At 36.9% G+C, this 20,304-nt stretch overlaps 1 protein-coding gene across 12 annotated transcripts in view; it reads right to left on the reverse strand.

Moving 5' to 3' along the window:
* UNC80 (unc-80 subunit of NALCN channel complex) overlaps positions 1–20,304 on the reverse strand; it is a 230,940-nt gene that overhangs the window by 195,560 nt on the left and 15,076 nt on the right. For all 12 annotated transcript variants that reach the window (XM_078450930.2, XM_078450929.2, XM_078450927.2 and 9 more), the window contains exons 5-7: positions 20,105–20,228; positions 16,205–16,278; positions 12,377–12,516 (exon numbers count right to left, since the gene is read on the reverse strand). In XM_078450930.2, the coding sequence (XP_078307056.1) occupies positions 12,377–12,516; positions 16,205–16,278; positions 20,105–20,228 (338 nt within the window). The remainder of the gene's footprint in view (positions 1–12,376; positions 12,517–16,204; positions 16,279–20,104; positions 20,229–20,304) is intronic.

Here is a 20,304-nt window from a genome sequence, read left to right on the forward strand (position 1 = left end):
GAAATCTTTTACTTTTATTTGCTTTCAGCCCCTACTTCCAACCCCATTCACTGTCCATCCTTCTCTACCTCCCTGTCCTGGAAGTTTGATCTGTACACACTCTACCAACAGGTCCCCAGCCTCTGGCTCCTGACTGAATTTGACAAAAGGAAACTCTCACAGGAGAAGGAAAGCAGAAGGACAATGGCATCTTCCCCAAGACCCCTTCCTCCCAGAGGTTAGCCTAGGGCTGGCTCTGTGACGTTGGGCTGACCTAGGCTATTGGTGGTCACAGCTCTTGTTACTCACTCCCTCCACAACTGCTCCCTCTGTTGCCCCTCTGGGCCCAGAGCCGATTGTCTTTCTGCAGTATGGGCATGGACTTGTGGCCTCCCTACATCCTGTCCAACCTTTGTAGATAACTCGTGCTGTAACCTTTTCTCAAATTAACCAGTGTGCCACTTGTTTCTTCCTGAGATTACAGGAGGAAACTGACTGATTACATCCTCAAGCTCAGTTTGAGGGAAAGAAACAACCTTGATTCTCATTTCTACCATTTTCTTAAGAGGTTTTCAATGTTTTTCCTGCCACTCCTCACCTCCACTTCTCTTTCTTAAAAAAGCATGGATTAGCCCACTCCTCTCAGCCTGTCCTTTATACCTAGAAGAATAGAAGTTTCCCCCCAATGCTATAGTCTTGGATTTATAAGGAAAAAGCAAAGTATGAGGCTGGCTGGCAACCAGCTGGGTAATTCTAGGTCATCAAGCATTTGTGACAATGATTGGGCTTATTATAAAAGCCTGTGAAAACTATTGTTTTCTTGGCTAGGTTGCTGTGATTAAGGGAGATATTACTAGTTCAACAGAATTATTTTCCCCCACTGGACTAGCTATCTTTACCCTTTACTTCTTGCCCCATACCTCACTGTCCCCAAATGTTTCTACTCTGTAAATGAGATTAGGCAGCTCCAAAAATTATTTCAAATTCCTGGAGCAGTGTTCCATATACTGAAGTGTCAGTGGACAACTTCTCTGGGAATCCCAAGTGGATAGGGAGAAGAAAGGTTGTTAAAAATGCACATTCCCAGGTCCTACCCCAGACTTACTAGACCAGAATTGCTGGAGATTGAGCTCAGGAATCTTCATTTTAGATAATATCTCCAGGCAATTCTTAAACACTCTTAACAAGCTTAGAGGACAATTGCCCTAGAGAAACATCCAATGCATGACTTTTGTACTGATAGGCCAACATCCAAAATAATTCCTATATGGAAACACTAACTGGAATGATATGTTGACAGTTTTGTCCCTAAGGGTGCCAGATGACTAAATTTATGTCTTTCTCTACCTACAATATTTATTTGATGAAAGTAATTATTAACTATACAGTGGAGTCCCATGGTCATTAACTACTTCCTGACAAATCATGTCAGTTCAGCTAAGGATGGACTGCATGACAGCAAGAGTCCACCAACAAGGTTGTGATCTGAGACTGAAAATGAGTCTTTAAGGCAATAAAAATTTGTTAAGTAAATTCACATCTCAATTGCTTAACATTTAAAGAGACTCCATTTGAAACAACAATGAGGAACATTCTGTAGCAAATATTTATAATCCAAAGTACCTTCATTTGAGGTGCTATTCAAGCACGAGTTTATTTATCGTAAAGTGTGAGCTATACTGGAATGAGTAGTCAATAAAAAGCAAGAATCATCAATAAATGTTTAATCTCACTTATGACAGCATTATCAGACAATCGTCTTGTCACTAAACAACCAGTAAAAGTCATTTTAATTAGCAATCTAATTAATACATGAGAGAAAAACTTACATAACTGGAAAAAGATGGTATGGGGGCTATCATTGTGTGATATGGTAGAAATGTTCTTACTAACTAATATTCTATTGTTCTGTAAGTTATTTTGTAGAAAAAAATGAAGATTTTATAAAAGTATGAAGACAACTTTTATTCTAAATGCTATGTAATAAACAAAGAGAATGCTATAAAAATAACAAAGAGAATTATACATACAAAAAATTAATGGTGTTTAAATACTGCTGATGAGCTCATCGATGATATTTACTTAAAAATTTTTTTATACCTTTAAATTTTTTCTATAATTAGCATATAATTCTTTTATATGCATAAAATAAATAATACACTATGATCAAAAAAGGCTGTCAAAAAGCTAAGAATTTCTTTTATATATATTCCGTGTAACTATGGCTTCAGGAAATCAAGTTATTATTAATTAGAGTTGGGGGATGCTAGTAGAGAACATCCAAGGCAGAAAAACACTCTGGAAACAATAATCTGTGGAGGCAGAGAATTGTAGAAATCAGTTTTGACTGTATACAATATTTAACAAAGCAGAAATTAAGTCTGTGCATATGGTAATTGAAGATGAAATCTCACATTGATTGAAAAAAACTAGCTACCTGCTCACTGATTGCAGAGTTCAGGGAAGAGTGATGTTCTGTTCTGTCAAGGTCAGGGCAAAAGAGATGATGAATTGTATTTGTTTGATCCGAGCAGACAGCTTTTGTTTCTAAGCTATTTGCATTGCTTTATTATTAAAGTTCTCTTCATTTCTGATTAATACATGAACTCTTCCAACAAAGACATATTAACATTAGCATTTTCTGAAAGGTCTACCTTATGCATCATTTCCATGGTAACCAGCCACTGCAGTTAGGCAGAGAGAAGACCTAATTCATTCTTTTAAAGTGCCACTGATTCATGTCTAATTCACATATGTGAGTGTGGGTGTGCTGTGGGTGACTGTGTGTATGCGTCAGGAAATGCATATGCATATAGATGCTTGAGTGTGGTAATCTCAGAGAATGGAAAAAACAACATTCTTCCACAAACAGGAAACCTTGAACTTTGCAGTTTGTCAAAGAAATATCACATGCTATTTATATTTGCAAATTTCTAATGCATACCATGGCTGAAAAAAATATGTAAAACTGTAAGCTCCTAGATATTTTAAGACCTCAAGATTTCACCCTGATATTGTTTTTAATAATTTTTAAAAGTCAGGCCAAAGTATTTGAGGTAAGAAACTACTTACACTTAACCTTTTTGGAAATTGTGTAGAACAGAATTAGTGAAGGAGGAATATGAGAATACTCAATAATGAAGAAAATGTACAGATATAGTTGTAATAATTACCTATAAAATTATGGTGACATTATCATCATCATTGTTGTAGCCAGCCTCCAAAATAGGCTCCGATGATTCCTGCTTCTTGGTATTCACACCCTCCTGTGATCCCTTCTCTATACCAGTGTTGGCATGATCCACAGCATATAGAAATGACGACATGTCACTTTAGAGATTAGGTTGAAAGACACCAAAGCACTGATCTTGGTTGTTCCCTCTCTTTATACGATAATTTGTTTTCGGGGAAGCTAGCTAGCATGTCATGAGCAGCCCTATGGAGAGGCCCAGATGCTGCAAAACTGAAGCTTCTAGTCAACAGCCATCTGAGTGATCTTGAAAGCAGACTCTCAAACCCAGTCGAACTTCTGGATGATGGCAGCCCTAGGCAATATCTTGACAGACCCTGAGCTGCAACCCCTTAGCTAAGCTCTTTCTGGATTCATGACCCTCAGAAACTATGTCAGATGATAAATGTTTTTTGTTTTAAGCTTTTGGAGAAATTGGGGTAATTTGTTATATAGCAATTGATAGAGAATACAGACTTGAATACCAAGATAATATCCTAAATTTTGGAAATGGTTTTGGGATCAGGCAGTAGCAGAGACTGTAAAGGCTTTGAAGAGTGTGTTAAAAAATAAAAGCATAAATTGCCTTGCACAAATTACTACTGGAAATCCTGAACTTTAAGGAGTCTGTTGGAGCCCTTTAAGGGCTTAAAGGGAAGTAAGGAACATGACATTGAAAAGAGGAAGAAGAAGGATCCTTGTTATATAGTGGCAAAAGCTGCCTGCTGTGTTGTGGAAAGTTAAAGAAACAGGCTTAAGAGCATAGATGATCCAATTAAAACTTCCAATAAAGTATTGAAGGTGTCTTCTGATTTCTTCTTGCTGCTTATAGAAGATTGAAAGATATGACCTAACTGAAGAACTGTTAAAAACTAAAGACCTAGGACTTGATGATTCTGAAAACGTTCAGCTTCTCCAGATGGGAAGTAATGCTAAAATTAAGAAATGACTTCTGAGCAAACATCTAATCTAGGGCATTTCTGGAAAAACATGGTCTAAAGATAAAGTCAAGGGCGAAGCTGTAAAATCTTTTTAGGCCTTCAGAATGATCTAAGGTCTTGCCTCCGAATATTATTCCATGAGACAAAAGGCCAACTCAAGGTTTTGAAAGTGTGACTCACATGTAAAAAAGTAGGGGGGGTTTCAAAGAAACTTAAGGGTGTTGTTTTTCAACCTTCTTCCAAGTTAGAGAAAGGATTACCTTAAAGAGACTTGTCTGTTCTACTGGGGCCCAATAAGATTCACTTTGGACTGCCAAAGTTTTTAAAGAATTTTATGTAACAAAAACACTGCCAAAGCAGTATAGAATTAAAAGAGGCTTTGTACCCCCCAAATTTTACTGGCAGGAACCAAGCTGAGAAAACTACTCAGCTATAAACACATCTATCCTTCTTAAAAAAATGAAAGTTGACCTAGAGCATGCAATCAATAGCCCAGAGGGTGGAGCTAAGAGCCATGGGCAAGAATAGGACTGAGATCTAATCAAGAATTTTCCAATATTTGTCCAGCTTGATTACAGATTTGCTATGGACCAGTGCCTATGTTCTCCTTTTGAATAGGCATGTTCACAACAGTTATCATGTGCCTATTCCACCATTGTATTTGGGTGTTTTAGGTACAGATAACTTATCTCTTTAGTTCACAGATGCATGGATTGAAAAGAACTATAATTAAGGAATTGGCTTAAATCGTACACATGAGGTACCTTATTTGCAACTAGATCTGATTTTGATGATGAGATCGGGACTTTGACTTGATCTTGTAATTGGATGAGATTTTGGCAATCTTGGTGAGAGCAAATTTTTTTTGCATGTGGAAGAGGTGGAAATCACTAGGGACCAGAGGCAAACTATAGTAGCAGATTCTAAGATCTCTCCATTGACCATGCTTTGTACAGTTTTTTTCTAAAATATGTTCTGTTGGTCTGTGTGAATATGACAGAAATAGTGGTATATTACTCCTGAAATTAGTTATAAAAGACCTCTCTCCACCCCCCGCCCCCAGCTCTCTCTCTCTCTCTCTCTCTCTCACACACACACACACACACACACCATTCATTTTGTGCCAAGTCATCTGCCATATTGTGAACAGCCTTATGGAGGGGCATCTGAATCTGAAGCATCTGGGCAAAAGCCACCAGAGTGATCTTAGAAGCATATCCTCCAATTCAATCATGCCTTCAGATGACTGCAGTCCCAGACATCATCTTAAATGTAACCTCATAAGAGACTCTGAGCCAAAAAAGACTGCAGCAAAGCTGGTGGTCTGGATATATAACCCTCAGAAACTGTGGGATAATATATGTTTGCCGTTTTAAGTCACTCAACCTCAGAGTAATTTGTTATGCAACAACAGATAACTGATACACTGGTTTAACTCCAATGGGGTTTCTTGGTAAGTCTATAAAAGATGCAGACATATGAAAATCACATATCTGGTCCTATATTTACTAATTTCTGAGTTAGTAGAAATAAAGGACAAATTAGAGGGCCATGGAAGAGAAGCCAAAGAAAATATATGGAAAGGTTTAGACCTACCTCTTTATGAGGTAAGAGAGAAGATTGTGGACCATGGAGTTGGTTAGAATGGGCCCAAATCTAGCTTTTCCAATTCCTGTGTATGTCCTTGGGGGAACCATTTAATCTTTTTTTGCTTCAGTTCCTCATCTTTAAAAGAGGAATAAGGTCTTTTCATGGATGTTATAAAAATTAAACTCTTTCACTTATTCAGTACACTTCACTGAAGGTCATGTACCAGGTACTAAAGAGAGGAAGGAGTGGAAGAGACTTGGTCTTTTCTCTTGTGTGTGGATTTTACAGTCTAGTGGAGGAGATAACTATTAGACAAATTGTCACACAACTATTTATATCATGTTTGCTACTCATGCTGTAAGAGAAAACATGGAGTTCTGTGAAAGTGTTAAACATCTGCCAAAGCCTCTCTAGGGAGTAAAGAAATCATATTTAGATTGAGTCTTAAAGGAAGAGGAATTGGTTAAGTGAAGATAGATGGAAGAACGATGCAGACAGATGGAATAACATACTCCAAATCTCAGAGCTAAGGGGAAGTTTGAAAGTCTAAAAAAAGGTTGAAGTTTAGTCACTGAGGTGTGGGTAGCAGTATAATGTCACACTAGAGAACTGGACAGCAGCCAAATGATGCGCAGGGCTTGAGAGGTACCTCAAGGATTTTGAATTTTATCTTGATAGCAATGGATAGCATTAAAAGAATTCGAGAGTAGAAGTGTCATGGTTTGTTTTTTTATTTTTACTCTGTATGTTCTATATTGGATGGTGGCAAGATTGAATCACAGGAGGTGAATCAGTGGGCTAATGAAGTACTCCAGGCACAGGGAAATGAGAGGCTTGAATGATGGTGGTGGCCTTGGAGATACACGGAAGTAAGAAGATTCAAGTATTTTTATATAAACTTTTTATCCGCTTTCCTTATCTCACAAATTTAATCACCATTCATGCAACTGCTCAAGCCAAAATCTTCAGTTATGCTTGACTCCTTTCTTTTTCTCACTCCCCAAATCCAGTCATGTAAGCTTTACCCTGTAAATGAATCCCAGTTTCAGTCTCATCTCAGCCTTTCCACCTATACTACTACCACCTTGACCAAGGCATATACTATCTCACCTGGGCCATTGCAACAGTCTCCTAACTAGTCTCTGGGTCCACTTTTGCCTCCCAAGTCTATTTTCCATGAACTCTCCGAAATGATCTTTAAAACATGCAATTTGGTTAATGTCACTCCACTGTTCCAACAACTCCAGTGTTTTTTCATCATGCCTGGAACAGAGCCAAACTTCCTAACATGGCCTTTTGGCTCCCATGTGATCAGACCCCTCACAACCTCTCTGACCTGCATTGTACCCTCTTGCTCAGTGCTACTGCCTGTTCACACTGCCTTATTGATGTTCCCAAAACATGCTGAGTTTATTACCATTTCAGAACCTTTGGATGTGCTCCTTCTGCCTACATTTCTCTTCTCAGATCTTCCTGAGATTGTCTCTTTTATATCATTCAAGTCTCAATGAAAAAGAACCTACCTCTCATCCTTTTACTTTGCTTTTGTTTCATAGTCTTAAAGAAGTCTACAAGTAATTTTACTCAATTACTCTTTTATCTGTCTACCTTTATTTTTTTTTAATTTTATTTTTTTAACGTTTATTTATTTTTGAGACAGAGAGAGACAGAGCATGAATGGGGGAGGGTCAGAGAGAGAAGGAGACACAGAATCCGAAGCAGGCTCCAGGCTCTGCGCTGTTAGCACCGAGCCCAACATGGGACTCGAACTCACAGACCGCGAGATCATGACCTGAGCCGAAGTCAGAACTTCAACCGACTGAGCCACTCAGGCGCCCCATTATCTGTCTACCTTTAAAGAAAGTCAGCTCTTTAAGGACAAAACTTTGATGCTGCTACAACCTATGTCTAACATATACTTACAAGATATGGATTGGAAAAACAAATACTGTTGAAATACCCGTATCACCCAAGCAAATCTACAAATGTAATGCAATATCTACCAAAATGCTAACACCATTTTTCACAGAACTAGAAAAAATAATCCTAAAATTTCTATGGAAAAACAAAAGACCCTAACTAGCAAAGCAGTCATGAAAAAGAACAAAGCTGGGGTATCACAATCCCAGATTTCAAGATATCCTTCCAAGCTATAGTAATACAAACAATATGGCAGTGGCACAAAAATAAATAAATAGATCAACAGAACAAAATAGCTCAGAAATAAACGCATGCTTACATGGTTAATTAGTCTATGATGAAAGGCAAGAATGAACAATGGGGAAAAGACAGTCTCTTTAACAAATGTTGCAGGGAAAACTGATATCTACATGCAAAAGAATGAAACTGGGCCACTTCCTTACACCATACACAAAAAAAATCTCAAAATGGATTAGGAACCTAAACGTGAGACCTGAAGTCATGAAATTCCTAGAAGAAAACATAGGCAGTAATTTCTCTGACACTGGCCATCACAACATTTGTGAAGATGTCTCCTGAGGCAATGGAAGCAAAAGCAAAATTTAACTGTTGGGACTTCACCAAAGTAAAAGGGTTTTATACAGAGAAGGAAGCCATTAGCAAAACAAAAAGGCAACCTACTGAATGGAAGAAGACATATGCAAATGATATAGACAATAAAGCGTTAATATCCAAAATGTATATATCGCTTCTCGGCCTTTTGGCTAAGATCAAGTGCAAAATGTATAAAGAATGTATACAACTCAATACCCCCCCAAACCTAATCTGATTAAAAATGAGCAAAGTATCTATATAGACACATTTTCCAAAGAAGGCATACAGATAGCTAATAAACATATGAAAAGATGCCCAACATCACTCACCATAAGGGAAATGCAAATTAAAACCACAGTGAGAAATCACTTTACACTTGTCTGAATGGCTAAAGTGAAAAAGACAAGAAATAACAAGTGTTGACAAGGATGTAGGGGAAAAAAGAGCCCTTGTGCTCTGTTGGTGGGAATGCAGATTGGTACAGCCATTGTGGAAAACAGTATGAAGGTTCCTCAAAAAATTAAAAATAGAATTACAGGGATCCAGTAATTCCATATCGAGTATTTAACCCAAAGAAAATGAAAACACTAATTTGAAAAGATACGTGCATCCCTATGTCTATTGCAGCATTATTTACAATAGCCAAGACATGGAAGCAACCCAAGTGTCCCTCCATAGATGGATGAATGAATAAAGAAGATGTGGCATATATATACAATGGAATATTAGCTATGAAGAATAATGAAGTCTTGCCACTTGGAACAACATGAATGGACCTAGAAGGTATAATGCTAATGAAATAAGTCAGAGAAAGACAAATACCATATAGGATTTCACATTTCACACATATTTGGAATTTAAGAAACAAAACAAATGAACAAAGAAAAAAAAGACCAAAAAAACTAAACTCTTAAATACAGATAACTGGTAGTTGCCAGAGGGGAGGTGGGTAGGGGAGGGATGAAATAGGTGAAGGGGATTAAGAGTACATTTATCTTGAGCATTGAGAAATATATAGAATTGTTGAATTATATTGTATACTTAAAATGAAGTCTGTAACCAAAACAACTACCTTTTCCCTAAATCTGATTTAATTATGCCCTTGACAACTTTGTTAGTGAGTTATTGTTGTTATCAAATAAAATGGAAGCCTTGGGGTGTGTGTGTGTGTGTGTATGTGTGTGTGTGTGTGTGTGTGTGTGTGAGATTCATAATAGCGACTTTTGAATAAGTGGAAAATTAATACGGGAAGCGTCTCTACATCTTTAAAAGGACTGTGGTAAACACACTTAGGAGAGCCGCTCCTGATTCCCATCTGATGGTTGTCACACCCTCTATAATCCTCTTCTCCTGAGTGTAGGTAGATCTGTGCCTTTCTTATAACCAACAGAATATCAGAAAGGTGATGAGATGTCATGCCTGTGATTATGTTATATTATAAAGTTTCTGTAGTTGTAGGCTGTAATTAGATTTTCTCTGCCCTGTTGTAAGGTAACTATGGAGAGGGCCACATGGCAGTGAACTGTGGGCAGCATCTAGAAGTTGAGAGTAGGCCCCAGACAATTGTCAACAGGAAACAGAAACAGGAAGCTCAATCTTCGGCCAAGAACCTGAGGCAGCTTGTATATGATCTTTCCCTGGTTGAGCCTGTGATGACACCACAGTCAGTCCTGACATCTGGATTTTAGCCTGGTCAGACCCGAGAGCAGAGAACCCAGCTAAATTGCGTTTATATTTCTGACATACAGAAATAGTGAAATAATAAATGTAAGTTGTTTTAAGCCAGTAAATTGTTGTAATTTGTTACACAGCAGTAGAAAACTAATATAAGAACCATAGTCAGAAATTACAGAAAAGCAAACTTTGGTCAAATATAAGAAGGGCATGACACTAAATAGAGCTATCTAAAAATGAAATGAACTTCATTCAAGAGTACAAAATTCCTCATTGCTGAAAGTGTTCAGGTGGTGAAAATGTTGTCAGGATGGAGTTGGTTATCTTCACAGGGCTCTTCCACAGAAAAAAATGATATGATTTTAGGGGCGCCTGGGTGGCTCAGTCATTTAAGTGTCCAACTGGTGATTTCTGCTCAGGTCATGATCTCACTGTTTATGGGTTTGAGCCCAACCCCTGCTTGGGATTCTCTCTCTCCCTCTCTCTCTCTCTCTCTCTCTGTCCCTCCCCACTCTCTCTCTCAAAATAAATAAGTAAAGAAAAAAATTATATGATTTTAAGTACCCATTATCACTAATGACCTAGTACAGTAAATCCTATGAAAAAATACAATCTCTGCTTACACAACTAATGTTACTGTCACATTCATATTCTCAACCAGCAAAAGATCATTCAACTAGGACACTTGCCTATTTTAAAGTCCAAAATAAAGACACAAAGATAAACTCTTTGCATATTATTTTTTAAAAGCACAATATAGTAGTATTTGGGTTAAAAAGCAATTATATTCATATAACTTCATGCTTTCAACAATTCTAAGAAATCTTTAAAAAATGCTATGCCCATGTAGCCTGGTTCTGGTGCCAGAAGGAGGGAGATCATTTAAAAATTACCAAATGAAAAGGTAAGATAAAACTGAAAGGAAATATCTGTGGATAAGTCCATGGATGAAAGGACTTGCATCCAGAATATATTAAAAAACTCCTACAATTCAATCATAAGGAGATGAACAACCCAGTTAACATGTGGGCAAGAGGGTTGAATAGACATTTCACCACAAAAGATATTCAAATAGCTAATAAGCACCTTCACACAATTAGTCATTAGGGAAAATATGAACTAAAATCACAATCAGATCTCACTTTACACCCACTAGGATGGCTACAGGAAAAGAGACAGTGCTGCCAAGGATATAGAGAAACAATGATCCCTCATGCGTTTTGGATGGGGACGTAAAATGGTGCAGCCATTTTGGAAAAGAGTTTGGCAGTTTCTTAAAAAATTAAACATAAATTTGCCATACCACCCAGCCATTTTACACCTAGGTATCTACTTAGGATACCAGAACTGAAAACATATGCCTGCCCAAAAACTTGTATGTAACTGTTCATAGCAACATTATTCATAATAAACAAAAAGTCAGAACAACCCAAGTATTCATCTACTGGTATATAACTCAAATGTGATATATCCATACAATAGAATACTATTTAGCAGTAAAAAGGAGGGAACAACTTGTACATGCTGTAATGTAGATAAACCTCTACAGTATTATGCTAAGTGAGAGAAGCCAGATGTAGAAGATCATATATGGTATAACTCAATGTATTTGAAAATTCCATTAAATTCAACTATATAGACAGAAGATACATTAAGTGATTATCTGCAGCAGGGCGATCATCTGGGAGAGACTGAAATGGGTATAAGGGATATTTTTGGGTGATAGAAATGTTCTGAAATTGGATTCTGGGAGTAGCTGCACAGTTCTATAAATCTGCTAAAAGTCATTAAATTGTATACTTCAAATAAGTGAATTTTATGGCATGTAAATTACACGTCAAGTTCGAGTGTAGAGATACACAGTCTCAGGGACTCCTGGCAGTTAAGTGTGGTTTCTAGTTGGGTTCAAAGCAAACCTCATAAATTCAGTCTTCCACCATTTCAATGGAGAACAAGAAGTGGCTTAATGTTTGTCTCAAGGGAAGGCATTTTTAAGCAAATTTACCACACACACAAGCTAAGGAGGATGGTGTTGTAGCCTTTACAAAGAACAGCCTTTTCAATTCTCCATGCATACTTTAAAAGCATCCATTTTAATACAAGGATCAGATAAAGTATTTTTACACATTAAATTAGCGGATCTTGTCACATCCCTGCAGCATGGTATTTGATAGCATAATTTGAGGTTCTGCATTTAAATATTTAAAATATAATCTAATTCAGACATCTCATTATCAGATGTCTGCCCACTTCCACCCAAGTTTGTTTAAATGAGAATAATTCATAGCACATTTCTGGAATTATTAATCTAATTATACTATGACCAAGAATACACATATCATGCACTGACACTTACTAAGGAACAGAGACCATGCAAGTAGCTAAATACGTATATCTAACTTTGAGTGACCAGGGAAATATTTTTGCCCCGAACCTTGCAATCATGTACCTGGAATGTGATGGGCCTCTTTCCTGGGAAGTTTGGGAGGACAGGCTTCCATCAAAGGAGTTTCCACGGTGGCAGCCTGAAATGGTGGCCTTGGGAGAGATGGGATCTGACTGGAACGTTTCACAGACCACCTGGAATCCCTTCGGGAGGGGGAGATAGCAGATTAGTTCTTCTTTTTATTTTTTCTTTAGGTATATCCTTTAGAATTAGCTATCATATGACATACATTGTTTTTTAAAATAGAAAATTTTTCTTTGTAACACAGCTAACTACAATGTCATAGACCAAGGGACTTTGCCTTCATTTAAGAGGGAATGGAAACACTTCTAGAGAACAATGTATACCATTTTAAGCATTCAGGTGAGTACTTTCATATATGTTATTTCATTTTGCCCTTGATTCTTTTCTTTTTAACTTTTATATCCAGTAGCTGCCGGGGAAGAGTTATAAACCAAAAACTCATCAAAGATATGCCAATACTGAGATGAACTGAATAGTACCGTCACTCATTAAAGGAAGATGTGATACATTTTTCCAATTGGATACGATGATCTTTTTTCTGATTTGTTATGCACAAGTTCAGTCATTTTCTTACAGAGTAGTTTGTTTTAATTACATTTAGCTAATAAATGTAACTCTGCTCAGGAAATATGACATTATCTTTCCATAGGTGTTACAGATGAAATTCTTCACTCAAGTGTAAAGACCCTCAGCTTATCATAGTACTTTAGTCCTTATAATTTCCATCTTCATATGTAAAATAAGAAAGCACTGTCCAGTAATGATGCATAGAGGGACCAATACGGCTAAAAATTTCATAAAATAAGTCTTCCGAACTAGATCGAAAACTCCCTTAGCATGAGTATGCTATGTGTGCCTCATGTTAGGCAATTTGAGAGATAAAAAGTATTGCATAAACCTGAACCTTGAAATCAAGAACTTATGGTTAAATTTTAAGACAAATGAATGTAGATTAGAGTAGCATGTCCAACAGAAATGTAATACAAGCTACAAAACATGAGACACACACCTAAGATTAGAAATATTAGAAAATGAAATAGGTGAGATTAATTTTAACAATATATTCTGTGTAACCCCAAATTATCACTTCAACATGTAATTGCTATAAAAATTATCATCAAGATGTTTACATTTTTTCCCCTCCTAAGTTGTCAAAGTTCAGTTGTACATTTGATACTTACAATACATCTCAGTTCAGACCAGCCTTATTTCTTTTTTTTTTTTTATGTTTATTTCTGAGAGAGAGAGAGAGAGAGCGAGCACGAGTGCATGAGTGGGGAGGGGCAGAGAGAGAGGGAGACTCAGAATCTGAAGCAGGCTCCCGGCTCCGAGCTGTCAGCACAGAGCCCAATCCGGGGCTCGAACCCACCAACTGTGAGATCATGACCTGAGATGAAGTCTGACTCTTAACCGACTGAGCCACCCAGGTGCCCCCAGACTAGCCTTATTTCAAGTATTCAGTAGCCACATGGGCCTAGTGGCTACCATATTGGGCAGTGCAGATTTAAAATAATTAGACGGGAGTTCATGGGGGAGTTGAAATCTTAATTGGTCCTTAAAAGAAAGATAAAATGTAGACAGGCAATGAGGAGGAAAGATAACATTCCACTTAGAGGAAACAATCTGAGCAAAGACCCAGAGGCTAAAGAAGCATGCTCTGTATATTGGAAGCAGGGCTTAAATAACTGAAGGTGTAAACAAAGTCACTTAAGAAAAATGTTGCCAGGTGGTAGAAGGCACGGAGAGGCAGGGAGAGGAGTTTGGTCTTGAAGTGATGGAAAAAAAAATCCACTAGAGGTTTCTAGGGAACAAGGATATAAAGAAAGAATGGCACCTTGCATATAATAAGCCTCTGTGGAATAAGTTAATAAATAAATGATGCATTAGGAAGATTAGTCAGGCATTATTAAGTGGTATTTATGTGAAGCAGGAGAGGCTAAAGGTAGAAAAATCCAATTAGGTGGTTCCAGCTGCAATCTAGTTTTGAGGACCTGGATTTAGAGGGCAGTGGCGGGCGTAGAGAATAAAGAGCACATCTGAGCCACATTACAAGATAAAACGACGTGACTCAGCAAGAAATCAAATTGAGAGGACTAAGGAGTACAAAACAGGAGATATATTTTGTTGTATCTAAGATGTCAGCAGTTATAAGATACACCATTTTTTTATGTGCAATTAAGAAGGAAAAAAAAAACTCCGTTAGCTAAACTAAGACACTTTCCAGTGAGGACTTTCTCTAATATACTTATTACAAGCACTATCTTAGACTTATTTAGGTGTAGCTTTTGATTATACATCCATTCTGTGTATATGTAAAAAGGAAGATATAAGTGAAATAAATTGATGTAGGTATTCTTGAAATTTCTAAGTTTCAACTCAAGGGGGAGAGGGGAAAATGCGTGATGGGCATTGCGGAGGGCACTTGCTGGGATGAGCAGTGGGTGTCGTATGTAAGCGATGAACCACGGGAATCTACCCCCAAAACCAAAAGCACACTGTACACACTTTTTTGTTATCTAACTTGACAATAGATTATTTAAAAAAAATTTTTAATTAAAAAATTTAAAAAATTCCACTCAGAGTTTTTGATATATGTCTTTCTATAGAGTAACTTCCTCTGTATCAAAAATGTTATTTCTTAAACGAGTGCTCCACTATTCCCTCTGACATATTTTTCTAAGCCACTAATCCCAATTCTACAAATTTAAATGCCAGAAATGACAAATTCATGCTGTACAAGAATGACAACCATATTAGTACCATTACCAGGCAGGGAGATTTTAAGAAGTCAACATAATCAAACACATCTGATTTCACGTACATTAAAAGTAAAAAAAATGTGTATATATATATATATATATATATATATATATACATATATATATTAGAATAGATAAAATAGAGCATATAAATCACAGTGTCTATATTTAGCAATAGTTCAGTAAACATTAGCTATAATAGGACTCCAAAATTTCCAGTTTTGAGGCTAAAAAGGATGATGACACTGCTGACAGTTAATGCATCAGTTAGAAAGAGGATCCAATGTTCATGGAAAGCAGCAAATTGTATCTTGCACATGTTGGACTGGAAATGAAGACAGGTCATCTAAAACCACACTAAGCTAATGGCAGTAGTCATAGCTATGTGGCTTCAAACCACCCTGGCCTTCATTTCTTTCTTTTCCAAATCAAAGAATGCTTGAAAATTTTTCACTGAATTATAGTCTTTTTTTATTACATATATTCTGTTTTTATGTGGATTCGTCTTGATTTTTCATGAAATTTTATATTACCTAAGGGATAGGACTATACATTATGCCTCCTTTCTACTTTCTCCCTCCTCCCCACCTGCTGCAGCATTATCTTACCTATATTACGATTGCCTAAAAAATATTAGAAGATTTTGATACTTTATGTGGGATGAATAATGATAACTAACATTTATTGAATGTCACATGTTAGCTATTGAGACAAAGCACTGCTAATTACACTTTAACCATTGAGATAGAACACCCCTGATTATTCACTAGGCATGGAGATAAAGCACTGCTGATTACACTTGCCACAAAGATAAAGTACCAGTCATGCATTGTCTTGTTTCAGGCTTCCCACACTGGGAAAGTGCATAAAATTATTTTCCATACTTGACAGATAGTAAAGTTGAGACTTCTTAAAGTTTTATATTCAGGAGTAGGAGCTTGATCTGAAACCAAGTAGTATTATTCTAGAACTCATGTCTTATCTTTCACACTACACCACATCCAGGGAATGACCACCTCATTTCTTCCTAGGATCACAATAAACTCACCTCTTGATGGCTTGGGTCTTGATTTGGTGATTCACAGGTTTGACTTTGACTGTTGATAGGAGAGCTTCTCTTAGCTGCAAAGATGGAAGAAATATCATCGCAAAATTTATAAGATTACAATATGCTCATTTTATTAAATAATTTCTCAAAAAATAATTTTTACATATCATTGTCATTCTGAAAGAAGATATTTAGTAGCATATATTATAAAAGAAATCAAATAACCAATTAAAAAAATCTTAGTATTGCTAGGTTATCATAACAATGTAGATTTCTTCATCTATTCACTCTGACTCAAAAGGCTATTGGTGCTAAAAAGTTGGCAATACTAAATTTAATAATGGTTAACATCTATATGGTACCAAATATCTGCCACATTCTTTTTAAGTCACTTTACAGGGGTGACTGGGTCGATCAGTCAGTTAAGCATCCAACTCTTGATTTCGGCTCAGATCATAACCTCATAGTTTGTGAGGTTGAGCCCCGCACTGGGCTCTGTGCTGATGGTGCAGAACCTGCTTGGGATTCTCTCTCTCCCTCTCTCTCTCTCTGCCCCTCCCTGCTCTCTTTCTCTTTTATTTTTTAAAAACTAAAGAACTTTACATATACAGTGCTCCTCTCTTATCTGCAGGGGGTCTTTTCCAAGTGGATGCCTGAAACTGCAGATACTCCTGAACCCTACATATACTGTTTCCTATACATGCATACCTATGATGAAGTTTAATTTATAAATTACACAGAGTAAGAGATTAACAACAATCACTAACAATAAAATAGAACAATTCTAACAATATACTGTCATAAAAGTTATGTAAATGTGGTCTCTTTCTCTTTTAAAGTACTTTATTGTACCATATTCACCCTTCTTAGGATGATGTAAAATGCCTACATGAGGAGATGAAGTGAGGCGAATGATGTAGCCATTGTGACATAGTGTTAGGCTACTACTGACCTTCTGACGGTTTGTCAGGAGGAGCGAATCATCTGTTTTTGGACCATGGGTAATTGAGACCGCAGAAAGTAAAACCACAGATAAGGGGGGAACTACTGTCTCAACTCATTTAACCTTTACAATAACCCAATAATAACATACGGTAAATTATTAGATTCATTTTACAGATAAAGACACTAAGGCACAAGAAGTTGAACTTGCCCAAGATCATCTGGCCTTTACATGAAGTTTCCAGCCTAGGCTGTCTGGCTCCAGGTTGTGCTTTTATGACCACCTTAAGCTTGCCTTACGGCAAAAGTCAAATCAGTTACATTTTTCCTGAGGATTGGGAACAGTAGGAAGTGACGATGGCCATGCTGTATTGGAATTGTGAATAAAACAGATGCCGAGAAAGTGATTTACCAAGGTCACAAAACAAGAGACCTAGGGAATGTCATCCACCCACGTGTCGTTGCTTTTTCTTCTAGCCACGTGTCTGAGCTGGGTTTAATCTCACCTCAGATGCTGGGCACCATTTCACATCCACAGGCATCAGGCAGAGGGGAAAAGAACCCACTTTGAATATCATCCCAAGGCAAAAGGATGTTGGAGTGAACAGCCCCAGTGATTCATGAGGGACACTATTTCCTAACAGTTTTTAATACATCTGTTAAATGATAGTTTATGTATTAATGAGAGAGAGAGAATGACCTAAATGTAAAGTGACCTCTTAATTCATAAGGAAAGTGATAGGACTTAACAAATATGAAAAAAATCCTTAATCAGCATAATGATATGGCTTTTTCAGTAATAGTTTTGTTTTACTGTAGCATATTTTATTTTCCTTTGTCTTATTTCTATTGTTTTCAGTTTTTTAATATTGTACATCTGTCTTCACTCTCAGATTGTTTTAATTTTGTGAAATTAACCTCATTCTATCCAGGGAATCTAAGTAGATCACTTCTGGCTATGACATCTTTAGGTCCTTGCTATTTGAATGTTATGACAGACTGTTACTCTTGAATTTATAATTTATTTCACTAGTTAATGTATTGTTCACATATTAATTCTGGAATTAGTCTACTTTCACTATATGAAAAATTGTATCTTTTGTGTGAATTACTATAAGCAAACATGATTTGTCACTATGAGCATGTTACCATCTTTTGTTCAGAAAATCCTTTAACATACTATGTACCTTGCAAAGGTATGTTACTTGATAGGGGGAAAGTATGTAAAAACTTGTTTATGGCTTCCTTCCCCTTACAAAGCTTTTTTACATGTGTAATATTTCATTGTCTGTAGAAAAACCTTGGAAGTAAGCAAATGATGTATATATATCATGCCTCTATATATTTACCACACAATTTATCTCTTTCTAAATGTTATTATTGATGCCAAAATTTTGGTTGGGAATAGAAGGATTGAATTTATAAAGCACTCACTATAAAATGGGTACTTTATGTGGATTCTTATTTACTCCACACTATGAGGCCATATAAGGTGGTATTATTATCTCCATTTTAAAGAACTAGAAACACTCAGAGAGGTTAGGTTACATACATAGTAAGTGATACATCTGGAGTGAAGCCTGAGCTTTCCAGGCACTTTTCAAGCTATCATTTATTACTCTTTCTACAATTCACCAATAAAATTATTTCATTAGACAATTCCTGTAGTGAAATGCTTTGATAGCAAATAAGCACTAAGGTAAGATTGTTAAGGATCTATGACTCTGTCTACTATAATGATTATGAAGATATAATAATAGCTTATTTACTTACTATGTGCCTGGCATTCTTCTAAGCAATTTTATATATAATTAATTCACTTATTCTTCATAACAACCCTGAATGTTGTAGCAACATTATATTTTAACTCTTGTTTTACACATGAGGAAACTGAAATATAAGAAGTTTAAATGACTTATCCAAAGCCACACAACTCAGTAGCATGTGCCCCTGGTTTAGAGTTTCTCATCATATGTAAATGAGACCTGTGCCCAGGGCATTTACATAATAACTTTCTAGAGAAATTTTCTTCCTCTTGGTTTTCTTCCTTCCTTTCTTTCTTCCTTCCTTCCTTCCTTTTGTTCTTTCTTTCTTTCTTTCTTTCTTTCTTTCTTTCTTTCTTCTTTCCCTTTCTTAGAATTTAAATCCAAGTTAGTTAACATATAGTGTAATAATAATTTCAGGAACAGAATGAAGTGACTCATCACTTACATATACTACCCAGTGCTCATCCCAACAAGTGTCCCCCATAAGGCCCTTCACTCCTTTACCCCATACCCCCACCCAACACCCCATCAGCAACCCTCAGTTTGTTCTCTGTATTTAAGAGTTTCTTATGGTTTATCTCCTTCTCTGTTTTTATATTAGTTTTGCTTTCCTTCCCTTATGTTCATCTGTTTTGTATCTTAAATTCCAGATATGAATGAAATCCTATGATATTTGACTTTCTCTGACTGACTTATTTCACTTAGCATAATATACTCTAGTTCCATCTACGTTGCTGAAAATGGCAAGATTTCATTCTTTTTGATCGCCAAATAATATTCCATTACACACACACACACACACACACACACACACACACACACACACACCACATCTTCTTTATCCGTTCATCAGTTGATAGACATTTGGGCTCTTTTGTTTTGTTTTGTTTTATGTTTATTTATTTATTTTGAGAGAGAGGGAGAGAAGTGGGGAAGGGCAGACAGAGAGTGAAAGAGGAAATCAATCTTAAGCAGGCTCCATGCTGTCAGCCCAGAGCCTGATGCAGGGCTCAAACTCATGAACAGTGAGATCATTGCCTCAGCCAAAATCTAGAGTCAGTTGCTTAACGGACTGAGCCATCCAGGTACCTCATTCCTCTTGGTTCCTTAAGGGCAAATCATTTCATCACCCTTACTCCTGCATATGAGGGAGTCTGCTAAGACCATCCCACTGGGCATCCAAATTACGAACCTGTAATGATGTTCCTGATGGGTTTCACCAGTGCTGTGAAGCCAGAGACTTCGGGCTGTCTGTGCTCCCACATGGGCTGCCATATAACAAGCCCGCTGGCCAGTCGGAATGTAAGGTCCGATTCCTGGGGAAAGAGAAGATCTATGTCCAATAACTGGCTTGTAAGACCTGGTTGAAAGGACCAGTCATTGCAATGATTA

Source organism: Panthera onca, chromosome C1, assembly GCF_046562875.1.
Source record: "Panthera onca isolate mPanOnc1 chromosome C1, mPanOnc1 haplotype 2, whole genome shotgun sequence".
Lineage (NCBI taxonomy): Eukaryota > Metazoa > Chordata > Mammalia > Carnivora > Felidae > Panthera > Panthera onca.